Consider the following 25213-nt stretch of genomic DNA (forward strand, 5'->3'; position numbering starts at 1 on the left):
AAGCAGGTGCAGCAGCTGAAGTTGTGATGGCCTTTCAGTGGCTCTAGGTGAAATCATCAATCTTTCTGGGCTTGGGATTTTCTCAGGCAGGGCTGGGCTTTATGGATTATTAGTGGTTTATAAAGTTTACTGTAGAATCTTCTCCTTAGCGTGAACGCTTACCACCACGGTTTAAAAATAAACACGTGTATTTTGAGACTGTGTGCGCATCAGTCATATTCTCACTGAATATGGAGAAATGGCAGGTTGTATCTACTGTATTACCAGAGTCTTTGAAAAATCATAGTTTATATGACTGTGTTCTCACCAATAAGGTAATGTGAAATTCATGTCAGATACACACTGTGGGCTGGAACCTGCCTTAATGCAGACCAGGGAAGCTGGAGTCGTACTGCAGCGTGTCTAATCTCAGCCATTACTGTTATTTTACTTTTTATTCAAATAACGTGCAGTCTCAAACAGTTTCTCTAGCTTTTTGGGATTTCTTCTCTCCATCAAGTTTTGGATTCCGAAGTTCCACAAGGTCTTGATGTTTTAGGAAAGCTTGGTTTAAATTTGGCATCAGTGGCTTTGTCTGTGATGCTAAACTTGCAGTGTTGAATCTTATGTGTGTATGTGCAGAGTTATAGATAGATATACAAATCTTGGCATTTCTCATATTAATTTTTGAATGTCTTGAATTCTTCTGCTGCATCAAAACAGCATTTGAGAAACTAGTAGTTGTAGTAAGATATAATCCCATTGTAGCTCTGTGCTTTTGCATTGTTTTCACGCAAGTTGAATTTTTTACAACCATACATTACCTTGAAACTGCATATAGTTTTCCAGAAGATTGTGAAGGGGATGGCGCTTTCCCCGCTCCAACAGTGAGCTCTCGTCGCTTTGCTTTTGCTGGTTCTGTGTCCAGAAAAAAGAACAAGATTTGTGCTGGTGGGTGAGGCGAAGCGGCTCGTCAGCAGGTCAGCGAACACCCGCAACGCTGCGCGGGACCAGCGGCCGAGCAGGGAGGAAGGAGCGAGGCCTGGGATGCTGCCGGCTGCTACCGAGCTGCTCTCGGGTGAAACCAGCCACTGAGACCCCCTGTCTGACTAGAAAGGCAATATTCTGTACATCTTGTACTTTAAATTTGTAGGTTAGCAGATCTGAACACTTCACTAATACTCCTGGAAATTAAAATCCTCCAGTGTTGATTTTAAAGCATTTCTGTGCTTGTAAATGCAGGGAATGAGATGCAGTGAATTTCTACTTGTGTCATTCAGGAATCTTGACTCCAACAAGAAAATGGATTGTGGGTTTATATATTATAGTCGTGGTTTTACAGTGAAACCTGTCGTATAAATCATAATACAGATAACTGTTTTACAACTCCCAGCATTAGCGATGCAGAATTAAGAGAACTGATTATCGACTTGCCTTCAGTCACCTACAGCCATACTTCTTGTCAGTTGAACTAAACAGAAGAAAACCCCAAACCCTGTGCCCTGTAAGTTTGAATATAGTAGCTTTTTCTTAATATCATGTTGGAAGTCTTTTGGCTACCTTTTCACTTGATTTGCATTTTTTTGAAATTAGGTGATACATTCCACAGCTTTTGTTTCAATTCCTGAGGTATTTGACCGAGGTGCAAAGGCTGAGTAGCTGGAATTCTTTCAGTAATTAAGTAACTGCGTCTTTAAGAAAGTTAAAATCCTTTATAGCAATCCGCATACATGTGCATAGTGTGAAATGTCTCAGTGGACCATAGTATCATCTCTGTTCTTTGTTGAGAGAAAAAAGTTGAGTCGAAAACTCGACTTGTCTTATTTCAACTCAACTTGTCTAAGGATCCTTCCTCTTTCTCTGCCCCGCTTTGTAGTTGGCATTTTTTCTTTCTTCTGTAAAACCATTTTCTTTCAGATCACCTGTTCATTTTCATGTTTTCTCCTAAATCGAGGGTCAGAGACGTACTTCGGTTTGCTCTCTAACTGGCCATCCTGGTTTGCAAGGCGAACAGCTGCTTTGTCACCCCATCGATACTGCGCCCTGCTCTGGACGCAGATGGCAACAGTTATGACAATCTTTGCACAACACTCTTATTTAAGTCTATTTTAGAATCCCTAGAGGTACCTTCCACTCTCTTAGGCTAATACAGGAGAGGAAGACAGAAGGAGATGGTCAGCACCATGTACAATTGGAGCTTTCAGTTTTGATACAGCCTGCAGGTAGTTGCTATTACCAAATATAATTCAGAGACTATGGATCCTTCAAATCATTAAATTATGTTTCTCCATCAGTCTCTAGTACACAGATTCCTTGGAGCAAGGAAATGCATCTTTGCCAGCCCTAATTTGTGTCTCTGTGCAGTTAGAATACAGCTTGTGAAACCAGGTATGGGGTTAACTAACAAAGTGGATTTATTTTGTAACTTGAAAGAATGTTTTCCTAGCATAGTGATTGGCCCTTGAATATTTTGTACTTAATTCTGTATCTGTGTTTCCGGACAAAAGTGGTTTTTACAAAGTGAAGATTTTCTTTCTGGGCACTACAGGTTTTACCTCAGTTGGTTTGGGCTTTTTTTCTCCTGAACAAAAATGTTTAGACATCTATATTTCTAAACGTGTGAAAATGATCAGTCAAGTGTTGCACGTTTTATTTTAGTAAATGCAATACAGATGATTTCAAAGAGCTATACTTTCTTAGGGTAGTTTGGACAGGTGGTGTGTATTGGTGAAACTGATAGAAACTTTAAGTTCTCTAACAAAATGTTGAGACTTGGCACTTCTGAAATACAGCACCTCCCAGCCTGGTTAACGTTTGGGCAGCTGAAGAGGAATGATGCACACACAGAAATTCGGGAAATTCCCTTGGGAACCGGGGGGAAACAGGCATGATCAATAATGGAAAACTTGTTGAAGCACGTGTATTTTAGGACTGATTTCTACAACTGGTACTAAGAAACTTGAGACTTCCTAATATTAATAGTTACATTGAGGCTGCTTTCCTTATCGCTGAAGAAAAGACAGAATAAGTCATTCTACCGATCTCTGAGATGGTCAACTCGAGTTATGGTTCTGGGAGCTAAATACTTTTTAACTTCAGGGCTTTTGAATTTTTCTGAGTGATGCTGGAATCCAAAATAACACTGCACAGATTGCAAACAATTAGGCTCTGACTTCCACATGATTAAATGTTTTGACCAGTAAAAGAAATCGTAAGTGAATTTTAATTATCTCCTGACCTCAGAGCAAACCAAAACTTTCCCTTGGTGATGCTTCGGTGCAGAATGATCCCAGGGGGTCTTTCCTGAGATCTTGATAGCTTTTTTTTTTTTTTTTTAAATAGTTTGCAGGCAGGGTTTTTCTTCTCTTGACCCTTCCTTGAGGACAAGGATCGGCGGAGCGGGCTGATGAAGTGTGGCTGCGTTCCGCAGCGCTGGGCAGGGCGGCTGTACTTACCTTGGCATGCGCAAAAGGGTTTCTTACGGAAAATGGAAAGCTGGCGGTCGGGCTTTCTGTAGCTGAATTAGCCGCTATTTTTGACTCCCTTCAGCCACAATTGAAATATTTGGCTATTACAAGTAGACCTGTGCAGGGTCCTTCTGTTAAAAGTGGAGAAATCTATTTTCAGGATAATGTTTCACCTCTCTAGAAGCTTTAGCAAGGGATGTGCTGAAAACCTCCAACTGGACAAAATAGCTGCCTTGCTAGTGCGGGTTGATGACCAAGGCTGTAAAGAATCCTGTGTGTGACGCTGGTAAATTAACGAGGCCTTAGATCAGTTTGGGCAGTAACGAGGTGAGATGGGCTCGCTCTCCGAAAACTGCACAGTGCCGTTCAGCCCGTGGGTGCCGAGTGGATGTGAGCCTCCGGGCGAGCAGAATTCAAACGGACAGACACAACAAACCAAACCGAAACAAATGAAACAAAAAAAAAAAAAAGGAAAGAAAGAAAGAAAAAAGCAAACCCACAAAGCCCCAACACTTCAAAAGCAGGAAACATTCAGATTTTTCTGTTGAAATACAAATGATTTGGAATCCTTCTGACCTGCTAACTGTCAAAAGCAACAGTTCAGCTAACTTTTTTTTGTAGCCAGACTGCATTTAGTTGTTTTTTGAAATTGTTCTTTTGTCAGGGCTAAGAGTAACATACTTCATAGGGCAGTTATTCCCAGGATTGCTTCTTTCCTGCTGAAGAGCCATTTTTGTTTTGTAGTCTTCTAGATTCTTCTACATGCCTGTGAAATTTGAAAATCACTGAGTGATACACTAAAGTAGCCGTCTAGTTTAGAACTTCATTTGCTGTATGTATTGGCAGAGAAGAGAGTACAAGGATTGCGAGATTGAATCTACTCTGTATTTCTGTGTTTGAACAAGTGCCATTCATCATTAAGCCTGGGGTGCTACACGGCCTTCTTCCAAGTGAAGAAGCATTAAGAAAGGAAACTAAATACAGTAATGTACTGGTAGGAGTCAGTATAGGCTGCCTCCTTCCTAATCCTAAAGATTGCTTGTAGTTTGAAAAACTGTGCATTTAGTCTGGTGGGAGAGGGAGGCTGTCCCGGTGTTCTCCTTGTTCTTAATTTTGGCTTGCAAACTAGTCTGTTTTAAGGAAAAAAAAAAAACAACCAAACAAACAAAAAACCAGTAATGGAGTAATTTTTATCATGTGTTTTTGTTTGCTTGTTTGGGGTGTGCTGGTCCTTTTGGGGGCGGCCCAAGGTTTCTTTTCTGCAGGTTTTTGCGGCCCCGTCTGAGGCCAAGGAACCGGTGAGCAGGGGGGAGATTTGGAACTAAATCGCTTATGTTCAGATGGAGCAAAGAGGCTGTGGTTGGGCCAGGTTTGAAAATAAACTCGTTTGACACTCGAGAAATATGGATTTGACAGAGGCTGCCCTGCATGAAAGAAAAACGGGATAAAGAACCAGCAATGGATAATGGGGCGTAGCTTGGTTAAGTTGGGGGCAACCTGCTGCCTAATGATAGCAGAGACAATTTTAAAAAGCAGGTAGGAGTACGGCCTTGCCAGAGAAACTAGAAAACAGCGAGTTTAATATAGAAGAACATTTAGAGTTATGGTAGATTGCAAGACCAATATGAGAGAAAAGCACACCCAGCAAAGACTGAGCTGGGAAGAAGACAGATTGGAGAGCAGAAATCAGCAGAAATGTTGGCTAATGAGTGAGAATTCTGTGAAGTTCCTGCGTCTCTTTCTGAGAGAAGCCAACAGAGAGTGTGCCCAATGCTTTTTATATGGAGTCAACACGAGCAACGATCAGGAACTTTTGTAATTCTAGTGGGAGAGGCCGGAGAAAGTGCATTTAGAATTGCTGATGCAGCTGCTGAGTGGCGTGTGTCCCGGTGTGATGCCTTGCAGCAGGAATTGCCCAGGTGTGCTGAAAGGGCTGACAAATGCAACTAGGCTAAAAAACCCCAACAACATTAATACTGTAATGCCAGTTTCACTGGCATTTAACATAACGTAGGTGAATTATGTTTGCGCATTGATAAAGTCCGCGGCCCCAGAGTCACATACTCTTTTTCTGGATTTATGGCTTCTCTGGGAATGTGTTAATACGTTTGCTGTGTAGGAACCTTGCCCTGATTGAATGCTTTGTGTAACGACATTTTAATTTCATTCAGGTTAATATAAAAGATATCCTCTAATTTGGGATGTTGAGTCTTTACATCTGCTTTCTGTGTATAAAGCAGGCATGTCGCGATGCTTCAGCTCCTGAGCTTTGCTTTGAAACGCTGCACAATGCCGCCATAAAAATGTGCGTGTGCAAACTTCTGATTTTTTTTAAATGCAGAACAAATAGCCCTAGAAGTCAATAAATAAGGCTGTGGAACCATACAATGAGTAGTGAGAGTAAACCAAACTACTGAATTAGCTCCTCAGGAGTTGAACACTGCCGATCCGACCGAGGCAGCAGTCCCGTGGTTTGAGTAAAATGTCACCGGATGAGATTAACGCAGCATCTGTACAGAGGTCACTTGAAAGCTTCCCAGGTGAATTCTTCCTTTCGTATTTCATAAAATTGAGTGTTTAGTATTGCAGCTTTTAAACAGAGCCTTAAGCTTTATAGTTCTGTATATTTATTTTATGTATGTGTCGCGGGTCTTTTACATACACAGTTCACTTGCAAATTTGTGTATTTATTGAGACAATGTTGTCAGTGGCCACCCGTCAGGATTTTGCTCTGCATAAGAGTAAGGACTTGATGAAAGAGGATCTTTGTCCGCATTCCTGTGGGATCACTCAGTGTCAGTCAGCCTGTTTGCAGCTCACCTAATAACTGGGGAAGATGCCGATCTCTAGAAATGCCTTTCCTAAAATAACGTGCAATTGCTGTTATTCTACTATGAGACAAACTCAACTTTACGGCTGCAACCAGTGTAACGAAATGCAGCCACGTCGTGTTGGTTATGAGGGCAGGTCTGTCACAGCAAGGTTTGTCTTCTCTCTTATGATTTAAACAAATAAGTAAATAAACCCCCATACGTTCTCTTTAGTTTGTTTAGCATTCACAAAGCCTTCAGCAGTTCACTTCTGCTTGCAATGCAGAGCCATCTAACCGTATTTGCCTTGTTTGGCAATATGGACAGCACTCATTGAAAGAGCATCAGAGAAAATGGATTTTAAACTTTTACAGGGAACTGCTCTTCAGTTCAAGACCATGCAAGATTGATTTATCTGTGTGGCTCCTTCGACTTCCCCATATGCCTTCATTTCAGTTGTTCGAGCAATATATTCAGCATATAACTTTTTATATTAGATATATTTACGTACAGGCATATATTTGTGTGTGTCATGTGAATGGGTTCCTATAAAATGCAGGCTTTATTTCAAGAAAGCAAAGTTGTCTTTATTCAAAAATATTGACTCTTACACAGATTTATTTTAAAATAGTCTTTAGGCTGCACAAGGGTGATTTCCCCACCCCCCTTAAATACAGGCTGGGTTTGTAAGGGAAGTAAATGGAAGACCCACAACTTTGGCTTTTAGTTTACAGCAAAGCAAATAATGTGAAATGGTTATTGTGTTTTAACAGATCACTATTTATCAGATGATCCATGGTAACTATGTGCTTGATTTTAGCAAGTAAAAACATGCTTGAGTTTAACTAAACAAATTGTACCCTGAGGAATGTCGGCTGGCATGCAGGAACTGCAGGGAGCGTTATTAATTCATTCATGGTGCCTGCACCATAACTTCATGGGCAATAAATACACTGCTAATTCTTACAAACAGATCCTGGAACTCCGCAGTTCAAAACAAATATTAGGGGTGTGAAAGGAGGTATGCAGAACATCTCCTTGCTTAGCACAGCCATCTCATGGGGCTATTTGTCATAATTGCTGGTTTCTGTTCGTGGGATTAAATATACAAAGCTGTTGCCGAGTTTTATGCATGTTTGAAAGACTTTGCAGCAGCAGCATCTGCGTGCCGTGGCTGGTGGTATAGGGGATGCATTGCACAGCCAATATGCAGAATAGATGATCTATCCTGAAAGAGGAAAAAAACCAGATCTACGCGTCTTCCTCACGTTCCTGAACTGTGATGTTGGAGCATGCGATTTGCAGTGCTCGGGCCGGGGGCAATACAGAATACCTGTATTCCAGCTGATAACGCTTCACCTAGAATCAGAAAGTTGGATACACATCTGAAATGTTAACAAAAAGCTTGGAAACGGATAATCAGAATTTTGTCTCCACTACAATCATGGTATTTTAAAACGCGCAGCACGAGGACATGGAAAACAATCTGGGTGGAGGGGTTTTTTATTTTCTGTTTAAACGGGTTCAGCGGTTGGGTTACAATGCTGCCTTTCAGCGGGAGGCTGCAAACAGCAGAGGACAGCAGCTGACGGCTCCGTTTGCTGATTCATGGGTCCCAGCGGTGGCTGCGGGCCAGAGGCTGCCACTTGGGGAGTGCTGCTAAATTGTTGCTGTGTGAAGGCAGGGCAAGTTATTTCTTAATTTTTGAAGCGATTCTAAATTTGCATGGACAGAAATCCTTGTACCTCGAACTCGGGGTCTTTTTTAGTTAAATGGAGACCAAAAGATACAAGGATGGAACAGCTGGATATTAGTTAAGTGCTGCTTCCACGGATATCTTGTGCAACCAAAAATGCAGCTCCAACAAGCTTATGTTTCACAGCAATCAAACAGAGTTTTGGCAAAGGCCTCTCAATGTCGTCTTTTCCTGGCAGACTTGCAAAATAAACCTGCTGGGTTAAGTAATGAGACTTAAAGGGAAAAAATCCAGGAAATCTTTCCTTGCCAACAAGAAATCTGGAAGAGGGTTACAACTGAAGAATTGATGGCTTCTAATTTAAAAGAAAAGTCTTAAGTAAATTTAACCCCTTTCACATGAAGTCGAACTCTGAGAACTGTTTTGAGTATCTAATTCAAATATAACATGTGAATGTAGGCGAGTACAGCATTGTGGGGGGTTTTTTATCACTAACAATGGAACTGGAAGTTATTTATATGAACAGAACAAATAACTTGCTGCCTTCTGCTTTTCAAATTAAGTTATTTCAGGAGAGGGCATGCTGTCGTTTCGCAGTGTTTTGTGTATAACATCACTCTTCTTCCCCGTAGCTGTAAACACCAGCAGATATGCTGAGAGTTATAGGATCCAGACATATGCAGAATATGTTGAGAAAAAACATGAAGAAAAACAGGCAAAGAGAAAATGTACAGAAGATAGTTGGAAGGAGATGGAGAGAAAGCGGTTAAAAACTCAGTGCACACCTTACCTTTCCCAGAGTCGATACTACTGTGTTAACAGGTGAGACTTTTCCTGCATTGCCAACTCTTGTGTTTTTATTGCATTTTTATTAGCGGTCTAGCAACTTTCAGGTAGTTCTTAACCAATAGGTGCCTTTCTGTATATGTCTCTTTGCATATAATTCAGTAGTGGTACCTCAGCTGTCACAAGATCGTAGGTAAAGGAGCAGATGGGAGTTTGGTCACAAATGTGATTAGATGAATTTTTAAAATATTAGGATCTTGAGGGCAGGTCAAATCACAGCTTCTGAGCTTGGTGTAGCAGCACCACTCCTTATAACCAAAATAAAAGAATTATTTTATTTATTCATTTGGCACCTCTGAATGGTTTGTGTCACCTGGAAACTTGGCTGTGATCTTATACCCTTGCAAAACCCAGCTCAGTTTTTGGATGACTTCCCATGGTGACAATCCTGCCCCAGAGAAGGCAATAAATTGTCATTTTCAGCAGTCCTGATGAAATCGTCCTTCTGCTCCAGGAACAGGAAGGCAAATGCTAATAACTTGCATGGCTTCAAGTTTTTGGAGTGAAACTTGAAAAGGGTTTCAGTTCATTATTTAAGGACAAAATTAAGTCAGATGATGCCAGTTTTGATTCTGGTGCAGTATGTCGCTGTGTGTATTTCTTGTTCCATTTTAGCCTCTCATATTAATGGCAGGTTTTGGACATGATGGTAACAGGAGGCTTCTTTCTCAGTCATCCGTGTAGCTGAGAGTGGGAAGGGTCTTTCAGTGTTAATGTAATTATATAATGAACCTATCAAGTTATTGCCATTCTTCCCCCCCCCCCCCCGCCTCCAGATTCTGTTAATTCTATGTAAAAATAAACTTCAGTGGAGTGCATGTTATATTTCTGTAAGGTGGTGGTTTGTGGGGTTTTGTTTGGTTGGGTTTGTTTGTTGGTGGTTGTTGGTGGTTTGTGTGTGTGGGTTGTGGGGGGGGTTAAATTTTATTTTTTTATTTATTTTATTTACCTGGTTAGTGAGACCAAATGAGATGGTCATAAAACCACCACTGAGGTCTTTCTGCTTTATCTTTCTTGGGAACGCTGTGATAAGTTCTGGCCATCACAAATGTACTCAATTTGTTCTGTTCTTCTCGCTTACATGAGCTTATGATTTGCCCACTTGCGAAATTAAATGCAGGTGTGTATTTTGGCCAGCTGTCAAATTTTCATGGCTTTTGTCATGGTGGGAATTCTGAATGTGCTAGAGATATGTTTGATACCTCAAAACCACGTGGAAGAACTTGGTGATAAAATCCCTATCAAATGAAGTTCGTTTAATTGGGATGTTGTACACAGGAGATCTTGGGAGTGAGGTGAGGAGCTGAGTATTGTCCTGGCACTGGTTTACATGTGGCTGAGGTTTAGCTCTAGAATCAGGTCTGTATTAAATAGTCTGAAAATACTTATCACATCTTGAGTTGACTGCAAAGAAATACAAAGTCCTGGTTTTATTTCTACTGGAGGAAACACATCTCACTGAATGTTGGGCTTTGGGCATCTCACAGATCCTAGACAGGTGGTAGGAGTGGCAGCTTATGGTTTGAACCATGCACAACTTCTTCTAAGATATACTTTGGAAAACAGTAGACGCAGAAAGTTTCTTTATTGTTATCTCAAAAAAAAGTTCAAGGACTACCACAAATGTATAACTGGGAAAATTGCTGAATAAAATGTTCAGTTAATTCTTTCATTAAAATCATGATATGCCGCAATGAGTTGTGTGCCTAAGCACTTCATCTCCTTGAAAATTTTTCACCTATTTTTTTCTAGTGTTGTAAAATTCTACAAGAATCAGCCTTTAGATGACCAACACTTTGATAGCCTTGGATAGCAGCCTTTATTTTGTTGACAAAAGTGTAATCAGGTTAGGTATAACATGGAACTGCAAACCTTGTGCTCTTTCAGTTCACTCAAGATGAACATTTTCCTTTTGTTTCCAGACAAAGATATCTGAAAAATATTTATATTTTTTATATGTTGTATGTAACCATTTTATATAACATATAACAAATATTTTTATAAAGCAATCAGGACAAATATATATGTGTGCATGCATATGTGTGTTTGTCCAGATTAATAGAGAATATATAGTTGAGCACTCAATATTGTGATGTATCTAGCAGCTGATCTCTTATAATAGCTTCACGTTACTACATCCTTTATTTATTTATTATTTAATAAGCTTACTGCATCAGTTTCTGCCAAGGAGCACAGCTGCAGAATAGCTGTTCCTTTCCATGATGACAATATATCCTGGCTACTTTTTCATTCAGTAATGAAGTTGCTGGGTGTCTCTCATAAGGATCTCCTGTCTTAAACTGACAGATTGATAAGTGTGTAACAAAGGTTCTTTAATTCCTGTTTTACTATAAAATTATAGTCCCATATGACAGAGGAACTACTCTTCAGAAAATAGAGTATAATAGTATTAGTAGCAGCCACGAGGTAAAGTCACTTACAGTTAACACAAACCCCTCACATATAACTTATTACTACTGTTAGATATCAAATTGATTTTAATGGGGATACGACTGATTGTTAATGCCAGAGAAGCAGAGGAAAAACTGATGCATTTGACAAAAAGTAGTTAATAAGATCCCCTTCTCTAGAGCTGTTCACTGTTCAGAACACACATCTGGAATGGATGTATTATACAGTATTGTAGGTATTATACAGTATCGTAGGTATTATATGTACTGGCTGTGTTGTGCATAGCAAATAACTGCCTGCCAGCTCTGCCCTGACTGTTCACAGCAGGGTTTATAATCTTTTCCTTAGCAAAAGAGCATTAAACCATAGCATGAAAAATCCAATAGAATATGTTCTATGTAAAACCAGACATCCTGCTCTCCTTGTAGTTATTCTGATTTTCCTGATAATCATCTAGGAAGGAGTAAAATAAAATAAGGCCAGTGACAAAAGGCTTACACTAGGATTGACGTACAGGGCAGCGATCCGTCATTTTGCCTCAGAAATGTTCTGGCCGAGCCCAGGAGCGCTGCATCTTCTGTGGCACCTTTTGCTGAAGATAGTTTCTCTCTTTTTTGAAGTGTTCCTGTGTTTCTGCTGATGATTCGTTTTTACAGCAATGGTTGTTCATAGCGGTTCATTATTAAATAAGGATAGAACTGGGAAAAGCCGAGTCATTAAAGATACGGATGATAAATCCTGCAAGCAAATATTCTGGCATCCTAATGTTATTTCAGGAGATTTTACCTGCTCTTAAACTGAAATAACTGATTTTTACGATGGGTCAGTAACTACTCGTCTCCTCAGTGTTGTTCAAAGTGGCAAGAGAACACCGGGTTTATTTTTTGTTTAAATGAAATTTAATTGAAGTTGGACGTCTTCTAGATATCCAGGCCAATTCAAGAAGTAAACAGTTACTGATCATAAAATACATATGTTTTGGATTTTGTGCTGCTGGTTTTTGGTGTGGGGGTTTTTGTTTGTGGTTTGGTTTGGTTTCCCCCCCTTAGGTATATGCAGAAAGAACATAAGGCCTAAATTGAATTAATTAATTTTGTACTTTCATACACGGCTAAACGTGCAGTGAAGGTCAAGAACTTGTTTCACTTTATTTGCAATAATTTCTCAAGAGTCTAAGTTGAAAACAAAAGAAATTCAGTTGTAAGACCTTTCAAAAAGGGAGGCATTTCCTGCAGTGACTGCAAGGTCCCTTCTAAGAGTCAAGGGCTCGTATTATGTCTAAGAAATCCTGGGATCGTCGTTTGTGGCTCCTGAGTTTTTCTTCCTTATGTGTTTTTCAGAGTATCTTTCCCAAAAGTAGAATTCGTACAAACTTTTCTAAACAATGTTTTAAAATATATATAAAGTAGTTTTTCATTTTTTTCTTTCCGAGCCTCATTTTTGCCTGTTGTACAATCTGAAGCGTGGATGGAGGAGAAACAGTCCCGTCCAGCTTTTTGGCTTGCAGCTTTTTACTGATGGGAGTTGCAGTGTGACTTGAAATGCTGATTTGTAGGAGCCGGTGCAAGAACACCGCCTGTGTGTGGCTGTGGGAGGAAAAACCAGCTATTCATCCCGATCAATGGTGTTTGTGCTCCTACAGTGGAAGCAAGAGCATGAGGCGTAATCATATGTTTCGTGTTTGTTTATTGCTTTTGGGCATCCCAGAAAGGGTCTGGTTTAAATTGCAAAACGTTCAGCTGAAAACGTTCCTCTTGAAAGCCAAAACTCTGCAGCCAAATGTAACAGTCCTTTAGCTGAAACCTTATTGAAACATCATAATTCCCTGCTATTGTTGATTAGGATAGGAAGAAAAAATAAAATAGCTTGTAAAGCTTTGTTCTATAACTTGGTATTAAATTTTATTTAAATAAAAGAATAGAATATGGGTTAGATGCATACAGCCCTTTTGTGTGGTTTTTAATGAAAAGCTAAATGTTTATAATTCTAAAAGTACCATTTTAAAAAATCAGTTGTTCTCAAAGAGCATTAAAATAGACATTTAAGTAGCTGATATTCACGTATCTAGAAGTCTGTAATGGTAACTTTTTTAATTAGCCCCTTTGCTACTGCATTCTTTCTTAGGGTAATTTCATTTTAATATTGTAATTTATCTTTCAAGGAAACTTAATGGCATTCCAGTTGAATGAAAATCTCTGCAGTGTTATTTCAGTGTATGCGAAATGAAATGGAGCTCTAAGTTCATCTTCATGCTGTATTAGTCAGGCTTCATTCAAATACTACCTAGGAAATGAGTGTGCAATTTTTTGTGCTTTTTATTTTACCAGCCCATTGGATGGTAGGACTTTTCACTTTAAGACATGATATAAAGTTTATTATATGGAGCTTGATGTTTTCCTCTACCTTTATATAATAGAAATGCTTTTAAAGTGCATATAGTTCCAGTAGAGAGGATGAAGTCAGCACATAGAAGCCTTCATATCAAGACATGTGTTTGAGGCTTAGCAGTCGTATATAACCGTGTCTATTGAGAATGCTTTACAGGAGCTTTCGTAACTAAGAGAATAAAACTTAAAGTTAAGCGGGTATAGAGAACAACTTCAATTACACTTGAGTCGAATGATCTCATCAGAATAGTAGCTAAGCCTGAGACACCTGTAGTACAAAGGAATTTTATAGTTAAGTCAGATCCACAGATAATGTAATTTCATGGTACATTACTTACTAGAGTTTATTCTGCTACCTTCTTAAGCATTTAATAGATGTACAACAACTAGTACCTACGTAATAGTTATTCTTGACTTGTTCATAAGCTCATTTCTTCTACAATTCAGTTTTACAGGTACCAGTACAGTGGGAAAGAGAAGCATGAGTCCTATTCAGGAAGAAACAGGTGATGATATGGAAGAAGGAGAAGGCCAAGACCCGGAATATGACCAGACAGACTCCTGTGCAGAGTCCCTTCCAGACTGTAAGAAGAGAGCCAAAAAGTTCAAGAAGATCAAGACAGAACAAGTTCCAGCAGGTAAGCGCAATGCTGGTGCACGTGGTGGTCAGTTCTGTGTCAAACCGCCCTGGGCCTGAACAGCTAGAGTTGTGCTCTTGAATGTCTTTAACTTTTCTGGACTTCTGTGAATGTAATGTGATAAGTCACTGTTGTAAGGTATTTTGCAATAAGGTATTTAAACTGAAGATTGCACCATAAAAAAAATTGTGAAAACAAAAGGCCAAAAAACCACCCCCACACCCCCCAGCAAATCCCACAAAGAAACAAACAAAGCAAAACCCAACCTGAGACCAACCAAAGGAAGCAAGACGTAGTTGATACCTTACTTGCTCACTTTCTTCCTTAGAATAAAGCTCTTTGAACATTTTTAACTGTTCTTAATCTGCTGGGCTTTTTTTGTTTGTGCTTGGTTTTGGTTTTTAATGTGACTTTCTAGTTAAGGTTACCCGATATGTTTTCCATATCGTAAGCAAAATTGAAGGAATTCTGGAAGTAGGATTCTAGAGCAGATTTCCCTATTCATCCAGTACTTATCGTGAAATGTAAGGTTAACTTAATGTGGACATTTTCCCTTAAGCTTGGGTGGATGGAGTCATAGCATAATTGAACACTCACAGCTTCGCCTGCCACATGTGTGTTGTTGGACAACCTCTGCTTGCAAATGAGTCCAGTTGTCATAAACCTGCTGCCCTCAAAGCTAATTAATGCGCCCTTTTAATTAGCACTTTATATATACTGGTAACATTGCACTAACAGCCCTTATTTACAGTTATTTGTGATATAAGAGATTTCTGTAGGTCGAGAAAACAACTATATTTCTCAGGGACTATATTTTTAGGAACTGCCAGTTGTTAAAGCCCGAGGAGTCTCACTTTCAAGAGATGCAGACTTTGATAAGTGGAAAAAATGTTTAGGTTTTTTTAATGGTAAAAGTGTCAAATTGTGGATTTGCCCAAATGATTTTTTTTTTCTTTCTTCTGTTATGTATTTCATGAACTTTCATTTTTTTTATCATGTTTACAACTCGCAGTGTAATGCTTGAAAAGTAAATAGTGTTTCTAATACAAATCGTAAAGCCAAATAATCTTTTTTTCTTTCTTCTAAGAACTCTTCTGATGTATACATTATCATGCGCGATGTTCCGTGTGGTGTTTGTAACCCTAGCTTTTAAAGTTCTTTATTTGGTTGAAGACTTTTCACCTGGGGTCGACGTAAGGGGTTTTTTTTGCAGACTTTAATACCTACATATTTTTTAGGCAAAGTAATTTGAACTGATGTCTGACTAAACACAGGCAGGTGACAATCAGATAACTGTTTCCCCTGATATTTTTGCTATGTTGCAGCCTGTACAAAAAGAGAGGTAATCAAATAACCTTTGGTCACATGAATTTCAACCTCAAAAGATTTGATTTTTATTGATCTGTTTATTGTTGATTCCATTTCAACTTTTGTTAGTAATTTTGTGCAGAAATGGATTAGACTGTATTAAAAAAATAAGTCATATGTTTAATTATTGGTCATCTGGAGTGCTGCTAATATTGAAATACATTCAAATATTAATAGTTAAAACTTCATTTCAATATCTGCTCTGGCTACTTTTATCCAGAAAGCGGTATTGTATACCAAGCATCCTTTCTCCTGATTTGGTTGAGTAAAATCTTTCTTAGCTGATGCAAAAGCTGTGCTGGGAAATTGCTTTTGTCATGTAGTTCAACTACTGTAATTCCAAGTAATTGCACAATATAATATTTACCATTTGGGTAAGAAACTTGTCATTAATCTTTTTTTTTTTTTTTTTTTTTAATACTTACTCATAAGCAGTCTCATTGTTTCCCTTTGTAAATATTGACTTGCCGGTAATGCATCTAGAGCCTCACCCTAGAGGAGAAAATACGTCCTTCTATGCTCTGAAATATTAAAAATATTCTTAATTTAATTGTTATTCTTTTCAGATTTGTATATAGAAGTCTTTAATATTGTTCCGTGACTCTGTTTTTCAGGAAGCCTCACAAGCAGTTCCACTGGAATTTTTGAAGTCCCTGAAACATGGTAGGAAACAACTGCCTTAACAAGTGGAATTGATTGAAAGCAGTTGCGAGAACAGACCTCTTGGAAGCCATACTTTATTTAAATAAAGTGGTGTTAACAAAGCAGTATGTGTCCTGAAAATCAGTTTAATTATTTTAAACTGTTTCTTGAACAATCACTGTCAATTTTACTTGTGTGTATATTAACTAGTCTATGATTTGTTGTTGATCATGTGAAATCCTTGCTGTCGTAAGTGATGTTAGATTTGAGAAGCAAGACTCATGTAATTCGGTCACCTCCTTGGCATGCTGGCTGTGAAATGTACCCCCAGAACTGGCATTCGTTCCTTGCTCGGCTGTTCCCTGTGCTTGAGGGGAGTTCCCACAAATCTCCTCATCCTTAACTACTTTTTCAGGCAATATCAGTATGCTGTCAGCATTCTTGAAACAGGTAGAACCGCAGTTTCGCATATTGCTTTCTACCAGTTACTTTATCTGGAAATCTTTTTTAGCTTTCCATTCTCTACCCTCCCGCCCCATGCAGCCAGGATTCATCTAAGTAACAACTTTACACATCCCTTATCCTTTCGAAAAACTGTAACTTGTAAGTTTCTCAAACATTAATTTCTTAGTGGGAGGTAGTTTTTCTTTGTTTTTCACATCTTTTGCTGTTTTCACTCTTAAGTCTTGATCTGTTTCTTCCCTCCTTCTTCCCCAGCTTGCGGGGTTTCTGTAAAAATGTTTTTTGGTACCTGTGACAAACCTGCTAACTGCACCAGCCCTTTATTTGTTTAAAAATGGACCTGAATTGGTAGATTTCAGAAAATGTTTGATATTTAACATTTTTGTATCATGGAAATTTAAAAAAATATGTATTTCCATAAAATGAAAATTAAAGACATTTTCTTAGGAACTAGTTTGGCTTGTTTATTAGCTTCTGAAATGCTTTTAGTGAACTCTTGTTTTTTCTTCATAATATAACCACTTTTTTTGTCAGCCTGTGATTAGCAGATCCTTTTGGTCCGTGGACTACTTTCAAGATATTTGTGAAGTGTAACCAAGAAAAGCAAGCCTGTTGTCATAAGATTTAAATTGCTATGCGTTTCTCTTGGAAAGGGGAAAGAAAGAAGAGAGTTCTGCAAATCAGTGAGTTTGAAACTGTTGCTGTGGAAGAGTAGAATATTACGAAGGCTTCATCAGACCATATTTACATTAGAGTGGGAACCACTGTCATTTAAACAATGCAATAACCTGTTTGAAGGTATGCCAAAATTTGTGGGGTTTTAAATGGTTGAGAGTGCTATCTTGAACTTGCATTGCAAAGGGGGAAATTTAAAGACTAGAAATGTGAAATGTTTTATTTCTAACCTTGGAATAGTACCAGAAGTAGTATAATTAAGTTGTTGGTTTTTAACAGCAGCCATATAATCACATTCTCACACTAAAATGTGGGAAAGGAGACGGTGTTATTAGTGATGCAAAGGCAAACTAGTAACTGAACTCTTCTTCTCTCAAGGGTCCAGAGACTTTTTCTTCTCTCAGTCTCATGAATTTAGGAGTAAATTCTTAAATCACTTTTATCTTGAGTATCCAAACCTACAAAGAAACTCCCATTTTAGTTCTTAGAATATATGCAACACTGGAAGAGAAATCGTATGAAGCATTCATCTCTTACGGAGATGATTCAGGCAACTTAAACTGTGTTCTATCCAAATGCTGAGGGGGATGTTATTAACTATATATCCTAAAGAACTGGCATAACATGATTTGGGGGGGAGCTAGGAGTCATGATGTGAAAAGGATACGAAAGAATTTATCAATGGAGGGACTGTCAGGAGCGTAGGTGGAGAGGCAGTGAAGTCCCTGCTTGGGAGCTGCAGAGGCCTGTGCTGTTGCAGAGAATCCACCCCAAGTCTTTGCTGTGAGGCCGTGAGGATCTTCACGGCACTGACTTCACTCTGGAACAGCGACACAAACCTGCAGGGAAAATACAAGTGTTGATTGTATTACAGTACAATTGCTTAAAAACTTGTCTTTTTCAGAGTAGGCCTTGGATATCTCTCTCTAAACTACAAAGGTTAAGAGATATTCCCAGTACAGAAATACTTTCCTCCCCTCCCAAATAGTAATTTTGAGGAGCAGGATGTAATTTACCTCTAGCTAATACTTCTTAAGAAAATAGTCCTACTCCATTTCCTAGTCCTTACATGTGTTTGATTTTACCAGTTAACACCTAGGTAAGCTAATAAAACATAGGATGCTGGGCTATAATATTTCTAATACTAATTTTAGGTGGAGAACTGTCAGTGACAGGTGGTGTCCCTAAGAAGGATCTGCCCCCATTTATACCGCATGAGGCCTCATTATTCTGTGGGGTTTGGTGCACTTCGTTTGAAATGAAATCACTAATTCTAGAAGGGAAAGAATGTAGCTGCTTAAAATAGATCTGTGCATGTTTCCTAATGTGTGTTTAAAATATGTACATAGAATTTAGATGTTTGCAGCATTTGTTGCTGGAAAGCAAAGCTGGTCTGCATGGCCAGAGCTCTCGGGGTTTGATGGACTGTACTGGGCATGGCGAGGGAGCTGGCGGCTCCTTTGGAGATGGCACAGCGGGGAAGTTGCCGAGAGGCTGTTTTAGGCCGGTAAAAAGTCAGATGCATCTGCGCAATACTTTGAATTACTTTAAAAAAATCCATTCCCTTTTTCTCCCCAGAGTAAAGGGGGTGAGGGGGGACAAATCCCACGCATCTGTTCACTTTTGGAGCTATTGTTTTGCTTTGTATTTAGAGGAGCAGCGATGGCTGCACCTCATTCAGTGCCCTAAGCAACTGTGCCTGTCCAGGGCCAAACAAGCTCCGCGTAGGACATTCTCATTCTTCCGCGCCTTTGACTTTTGCTGCGGCCGGGACAGCACGGTCTCCCCTCTCCCCTCAGGGCCGGGTGGGAAGGGGCTCGGTCTCCCCTCTCCCCTCAGGGCCGGGCGGGAAGGGGCCCGGTCTCCCTTCTCCCCTCAGGGCCGGGCGGGAAGGGGCTCGGTCTCCCTTCTCCCCTCAGGGCCGGGCGGGAAGGGGCTCGGTCTCCCTTCTCCCCTCAGGGCCGGGCGGGAAGGGGCTCGGTCTCCCCTCTCCCCTCAGGGCCGGGCGGGAAGGGGCTCGGTCTCCCTTCTCCCCTCAGGGCCGGGCGGAAAGGGGCCTGGTCTCCCCTCTCCCCTCAGGGCCGGGCGGGAAGGGGCCTGGTCTCCCCTCTCCCCTCAGGGCCGGGCGGGAAGGGGCCTGGTCTCCCCTCTCCCCTCGGGGCCGGGCTGAGGTGGCAGCCGCGGGCAGGGGGAGCTGTGTGTGGCAGGGGCCGCAGCCACCCTTAAGGGTTCTTATTTCTGCCGTCCAGCTGCGTAGAACCGCCAGGATTACCTTGCTGTTAGTAGTACCGAAGTGGAAGATTTTCTTCAGCAAATGGCTGGGGCTCTGCTGTCACTGTGGGGATGGTTCTCCTGGCGCGGGCTGTCCCTCGCCGCTGCCCCTGTGCGGGGCGGGAGGTGGGTTTGGGGGGTGCCAAGGGGGATGTTAGAAGCAACAAACAACAATGTATAGAAGGACTGGAGGTAGGCCTGAAGAAAATCAGGAGTTTCCTTGAGAAAATGAGAATTTTCTGAGTAACGTTGAGAAAAATGAGAACTTGGGAGTGTAGAACTGAACATGAGAAGACGTGAAGGAACAGTGTGGAGAAATACGGGGAGATCCATCTCAGCAGGCAGATGAGGTAGGTGGGCTGAAATCCACCTCTTCAGAGGAATAGGAATGTTTATTTGACTGAAACTTAAACTTGGCAATGATCATTTATCAATGGTAATTGAGTGCTTCGCTGTTTGCATCAGAAAGGAAGTTAAACCTGTATTTAAAGTAATAATTTTCAAATCCACCTGAAGCATTTATGGGTGAGAAGTATTAACTTGTGTCAGATTGACAGCACAGGGTATGGGAAGTTGCTGGTAGACAAGAAACGTGGAGAAAGAGGTAATCGTGTAGCGTAGAGTAAAAGAAAAGAGCGTGAGTGTCCCCGTAGCATGGATTAGAACGGGGACAGGTAAGGGAGAACAAAAAATCCCGTGTAAAATTAAGGTTGCTGGGAGCGCAACAGCCTATTCTTGGTCTCAGTTTTGACCTTATGGTTTGGAGCACAAGGTGAGAGGCTTCAGGTGATTTAGATGGAGGACTAAATTTATCTTTCTAGTGGAGTAAGCAGGAGAGAGGTAGACAGCTAAAACTTCTGGCGATTCTGGGAAAAAATAAATGCTATAACTCTTTCTTTCTTTGAGTTCTGTCATGGTGCCCAGAAAATGTCTGGTACCCTGGACATGTTCTCTATCTTTAAACCATGGTGAACGTAGTGCAGACAAAAATGTCCTCTGCAATTGAGCTTCTGCGCATACACAAGAAGATTCCTGATAATCAAAAGTTCTTGGCTTCTGGAGTGTTTAGGCTATTGCCAGCTGACCAAATATGTACACTGAAGAAGATTTTTCAAGTTACTCCACAGTACACTTAGTAAATGAACACTTGTCTATATCATACTGTTGTAGCTTTAAACTTACGCTAAACTTACATTCCCTTTGTATTATACTTTAAAGAAATACTGCCACACTTCCGTTGGATGAGGACCGATTGATGATGGGTTAAGCTGGGATTTATAGGGTCAGTAATACTCATAATTAAGATGTTCTTTTTGCTTTGATGGGCATGCATGAAGGTCCTTCAAAAAATATTTGTTTCCAGCAGAATAATTATTGGCAGCCATGTGCTGCTATGAGCACTGTAGCAGATCACGGGTCGGTCCCAGCTCAAGATGAACTCACGTGGAATGCATCTATTCATAAATGCCATATAGAAAACATTCAGCCAAACTGTGAAAACTTAGCTTTCCTGCCCTTATATTAATTTCTTAAAAGTGATTTATAGTTGTATTTATACGTTAGCAGTCTATAGTCTGCAAGTTCTTGCAAACGATTTTCTGGTTTATTACCAGAGTGACCCTGTATGACATGATTGGTATTTTTATGCAGTTGAACATGAAAAGCCAGAGGTTGCGGCTATGCCAAGCCAGTTGCATCCTAGTCTGTGATTTATTTCCAGCCCATCAAGTGACTGAAAATACAATTGCGTTAAAGCTGATTACTTCAAATTCAGACTCTGAAGTTACCAATTCCTTATATAAACCTCAAAAAAAAATTTGCACTGTTACTCTGGTAAGAGTGACTATTTTGCTTGTTTCTAAAGAATTTCTGAATAATTTTCTCTCAGTCATGAGTGCAAGTGTTCATACATACTTATATATATTTTCACTTTTACCTTGAATATCTTTGTCTTTTTCAAATATTATTTTAAACTTGGAATGTTCAAGGAAGACTGAACATGTTGAGTTAATGTATATACTCGGTTATTATTATTTTTCTTAAATTAGAAGTTAGATGACTTAATTGTGGGCCGCTTCTTACTCTTCAAAAATAAGTCAGCTCCAAGTGTGTACAGTATGCATGTTCGTAAGTCTGCAATTTCACATTCTTGCATTAGAGGAAGCTGCTTGCCACGGTCGCAATAAATAACTGATACATATTCACTAACAATTCCACAATAATTTAAAATTGGTCCTCCATTTTGCTTGGAAAAGGCTACACTTCAACCTTCCCTTTTAGTTCTCTCATATGCTGGATTTAATTTCAGTTATTGTATTTTTAATGTGCTGTTGAGAAGCTGCCAGTTATCAATAGAAACGTTTTGCTACAGTAGTGTAAAACCTGCTGAAAGTGGAAGCAATACTTCAGTTGTCTGGTCCTATGATGAGCGTATTGTTTTCAAATAATAATGCAGTGTTACAAAGAGATGATTTACCAACTAATTTCAACTCAATGTCACTGGAGTCCCTCGCATGTAGACTAACAGCCCTTTCTCCTAGGTTGTACCACGTTAGGCTGGTTTTTTAAATAATTGTTTTTACTAAAACAGATTAAGGAATTATTATGGTGATACTAAATGATTAGTCTGTGAAGAAGTTAGCGGGAGTTATTTCTACTGGTAAATTTTAGGAGGTAAACAAAGTGTTTCTTGAAATGTTTTATATTCCATTCTCCTAAAATAGGTTACTATATTTCAGTACTTTAATCAGATTTCTTAATTGAATTGAATTCTTCAGTCTCAGAGGGTGCAACTCTTAAGGTGTTCTAAAGTGCTTATGACATCTTAATAATAACTTCTAATGTATATTTGCAATTGCACACAGAGGAATGTTTGACACTCACACCTTTGATTTGAATTATGTCCAGGAATGGGAATTTAACATCTGATTGATCATCTAATACATGGCTTCCATGAGATGTGGGGTGGTGCTCAGTAGGTTTGAACAGAGTAACCTTTTCTTCCTGTGCATCGTCTCCTCCCATGTCAGCAAAACAGGCCTGTCCAGGAGGTTTTTGACCCTCATCTGCAGGCAATACTGGACACCTCCCAACCAACCAGCCTATGCAATGTGGGGTATGTGTAGTACATTAGATACAAACCACCAAATGTTGCTGTCATGCTCCTGTTCAAAGGCCTTCAGCTTCGAAATCTGTTAGGCTATAAACTACAGGTATACGTAAACATGGTCCAGTTGTTCAAAAGCAAAGCCAAGTGTACAGAAAGGAACACTGCATTTATGGATTGTTAGCTGAATAATGATCTGATAAAGGAATTAAAATGGAGATCAGTGGCAGAATCACTTGTTTAGCACTTTAGACTTTTTATGCCTTTCTTATTTTGGGAGGAAATAGCTAGATGAGTTAGACTAAATATAAACTAAGTATCAAACAGTATTTTAAACTGACGGTTTAAACAAGTACTTATTTTCCTTACAACTGCTCTGAAAGACATTTTTAAACACTTGTGATGACAGTAGTAGTATGCTGATTGCATACAAGTACTAGCTCATACTAAAATCAAAATTTAATATAGCTTATCTTAAAAACCTTACAACAGCAGCTATACAGACTTTAATAACCTGTTAGAGTTTATAAAAAGGCTAAAGAATAGAATGATGCTCAATGTAACATATTTCCATACTAGTACCACTCTAAGGTTAACAAGGTGTAGATATTTTTTACCTTGGAAGGAATCTGTAAAAGAGACACTTCTAAAATTAGTACTTGAACACATTAAAAAAAATCTAATAAGTAACAGTAGAAAGTAGCACTTTACTGAGGCACTATTTTTCATGACAGAAAAAGGATGCAGTGTTATGAGAGGATTCCCAGTTACAGCCTGACAAGTGTCAAGGACTTGATGAATGCACAAACTCAAGTCTGTGTTTTTAGAAGAGAATTTGTCTGGTTTCTTTTTGTGTAAGTGATATGTAATCTTAGGGTATATGTGTTATGAACTGGAAGCTTTTGTACACATGTTCCAATATCTTAAAAAGCAGGATTTTTTATTCTGCCTTGCCAAAACACGAACTCAGGCCAACATATTTTAGTGGAACAGATGATTTTCTATCAGTAGATGTTTTTCAATGTAGTGTGGATATTTTTGCAGTTTAAATAAGGAATTAGGAAAATTCTGTGTTTTGCTTCTACAGGAGTTTGGATGAGACAGAGTTGTGATATGTTCTGAATTCCAGTTTCTTAAATGAAGGTAGTTCCCTGCTTTCCTTCCCATGCACACATCAACAGTTTAGGTTAATTCACACCAAATTTAGCTATGGCTACCACATTCTCATCTATTTCTATTTACTAAAATGATCATTCCTGTTAGATAAATCAAACACTTTCTTGTTCCTTGAATAAACACAGGCGTAAACACAGCTGTACTATTGCGTTCAGAACTCTTTGAAAAATATTTCATGTTTACACTATGTATAGTTTTATTTGTATGTATATTTCCTTTATATTTAGGAATAAATTATTGGGATAAAAATACTCCTGTGAACTGAACTGAACATAGAGTACAGTTTCAAATGTGGACATGCATTCTAAGGTAGATTCGTGAACTGTAATCAGTATTTGGATCTCTGTTACTCATTTTGGCAAATAGATTTCAGCTTGTTTCCCTCTGCGAGAACTGAAATATCACTGTTTTGAAATTGCAGTCTCTCTGTCTCTCACAGGCTGTTTTATGACTCAGGCAATCTGTGTAATCTCAGGGTATTTATGGATAGAGCACTCCATTTCCACGTGCAGAATATTTACATAAAATGGAACATAAAATTAATAATCTGGCATGGTGATTATTTAACATAGTGCAGAGGATTGTGGAAGCAGCGCGTGGCTGCTCAGCCCCCCGCGCAGAGGAATTCCTGCCAAACTGCTCACACAACAGCCTGGAGAAAGGACATTGTCAAACACTGTAAAGCTGGAAAAAACTGGAAGAGCTTTTCTTCCTTGGAGTCTGAAAAGCTAACCCAAACCCGAAAAAAATCCTAAAACACACTCAAAGAAAATAGACAAAGGGTATCGGGAAAGATGAGAAGTTCATTAGTTGTTAGAATTTTACGTATGTCTGCACATTTGATATTTTTTAAATAGAGTGGAAAAAGTTTGTGCAAATAAGACCTCATGGAGGCAGTGTTCAGTGATGCACTTTGACAAGGAAATGGGTAGTGGAGATTTAACTGTGACACTAGATTGAGAGGAAAAAAAAAAGGGATAGAAGTGTTTTCGTGTTTTGTTTATAACATGCTACTTTGTTAATACTGCCTGTGAGTGTTGAGTGCCCAACTGGATATAGGTGTTCTACACTGGAGCAGAGTCATCCCTTCTGTTTAGGTGTCTTGTCCTTGTTAGGGGCAATTCATACATAGTCACGTGTTTTCTAACTGTTTGCATGCACGTAGAAGTCTAAGAAGCTCTACAGTTACAGCTTATTTCCCATAGCTTTTCTGTTAAATACTGCCAATACTGTGGTATTTACATCACAAGTATTTATAAAGTGTCTACATTTTTTATT

General features: G+C 39.4%; 1 protein-coding gene across 5 annotated transcripts in view; it reads left to right on the top strand.

The window, feature by feature from the left end:
- PARN (poly(A)-specific ribonuclease) overlaps positions 1-17060 on the top strand; it is a 58578-nt gene extending 41518 nt beyond the window's left edge. For all 5 annotated transcript variants that reach the window (XM_065644563.1, XM_065644561.1, XM_065644562.1 and 2 more), the window contains 3 exons: positions 8585-8774; positions 14045-14235; positions 16218-17060. In XM_065644563.1, the coding sequence (XP_065500635.1) occupies positions 8585-8774; positions 14045-14235; positions 16218-16270 (434 nt within the window). In that variant the 3' untranslated portion in view covers positions 16271-17060. The remainder of the gene's footprint in view (positions 1-8584; positions 8775-14044; positions 14236-16217) is intronic.
- The last annotated feature ends 8153 nt before the right edge of the window (positions 17061-25213 follow it).

The sequence above is a fragment of the Caloenas nicobarica genome, chromosome 14, assembly GCF_036013445.1.
Source record: "Caloenas nicobarica isolate bCalNic1 chromosome 14, bCalNic1.hap1, whole genome shotgun sequence".
Lineage (NCBI taxonomy): Eukaryota > Metazoa > Chordata > Aves > Columbiformes > Columbidae > Caloenas > Caloenas nicobarica.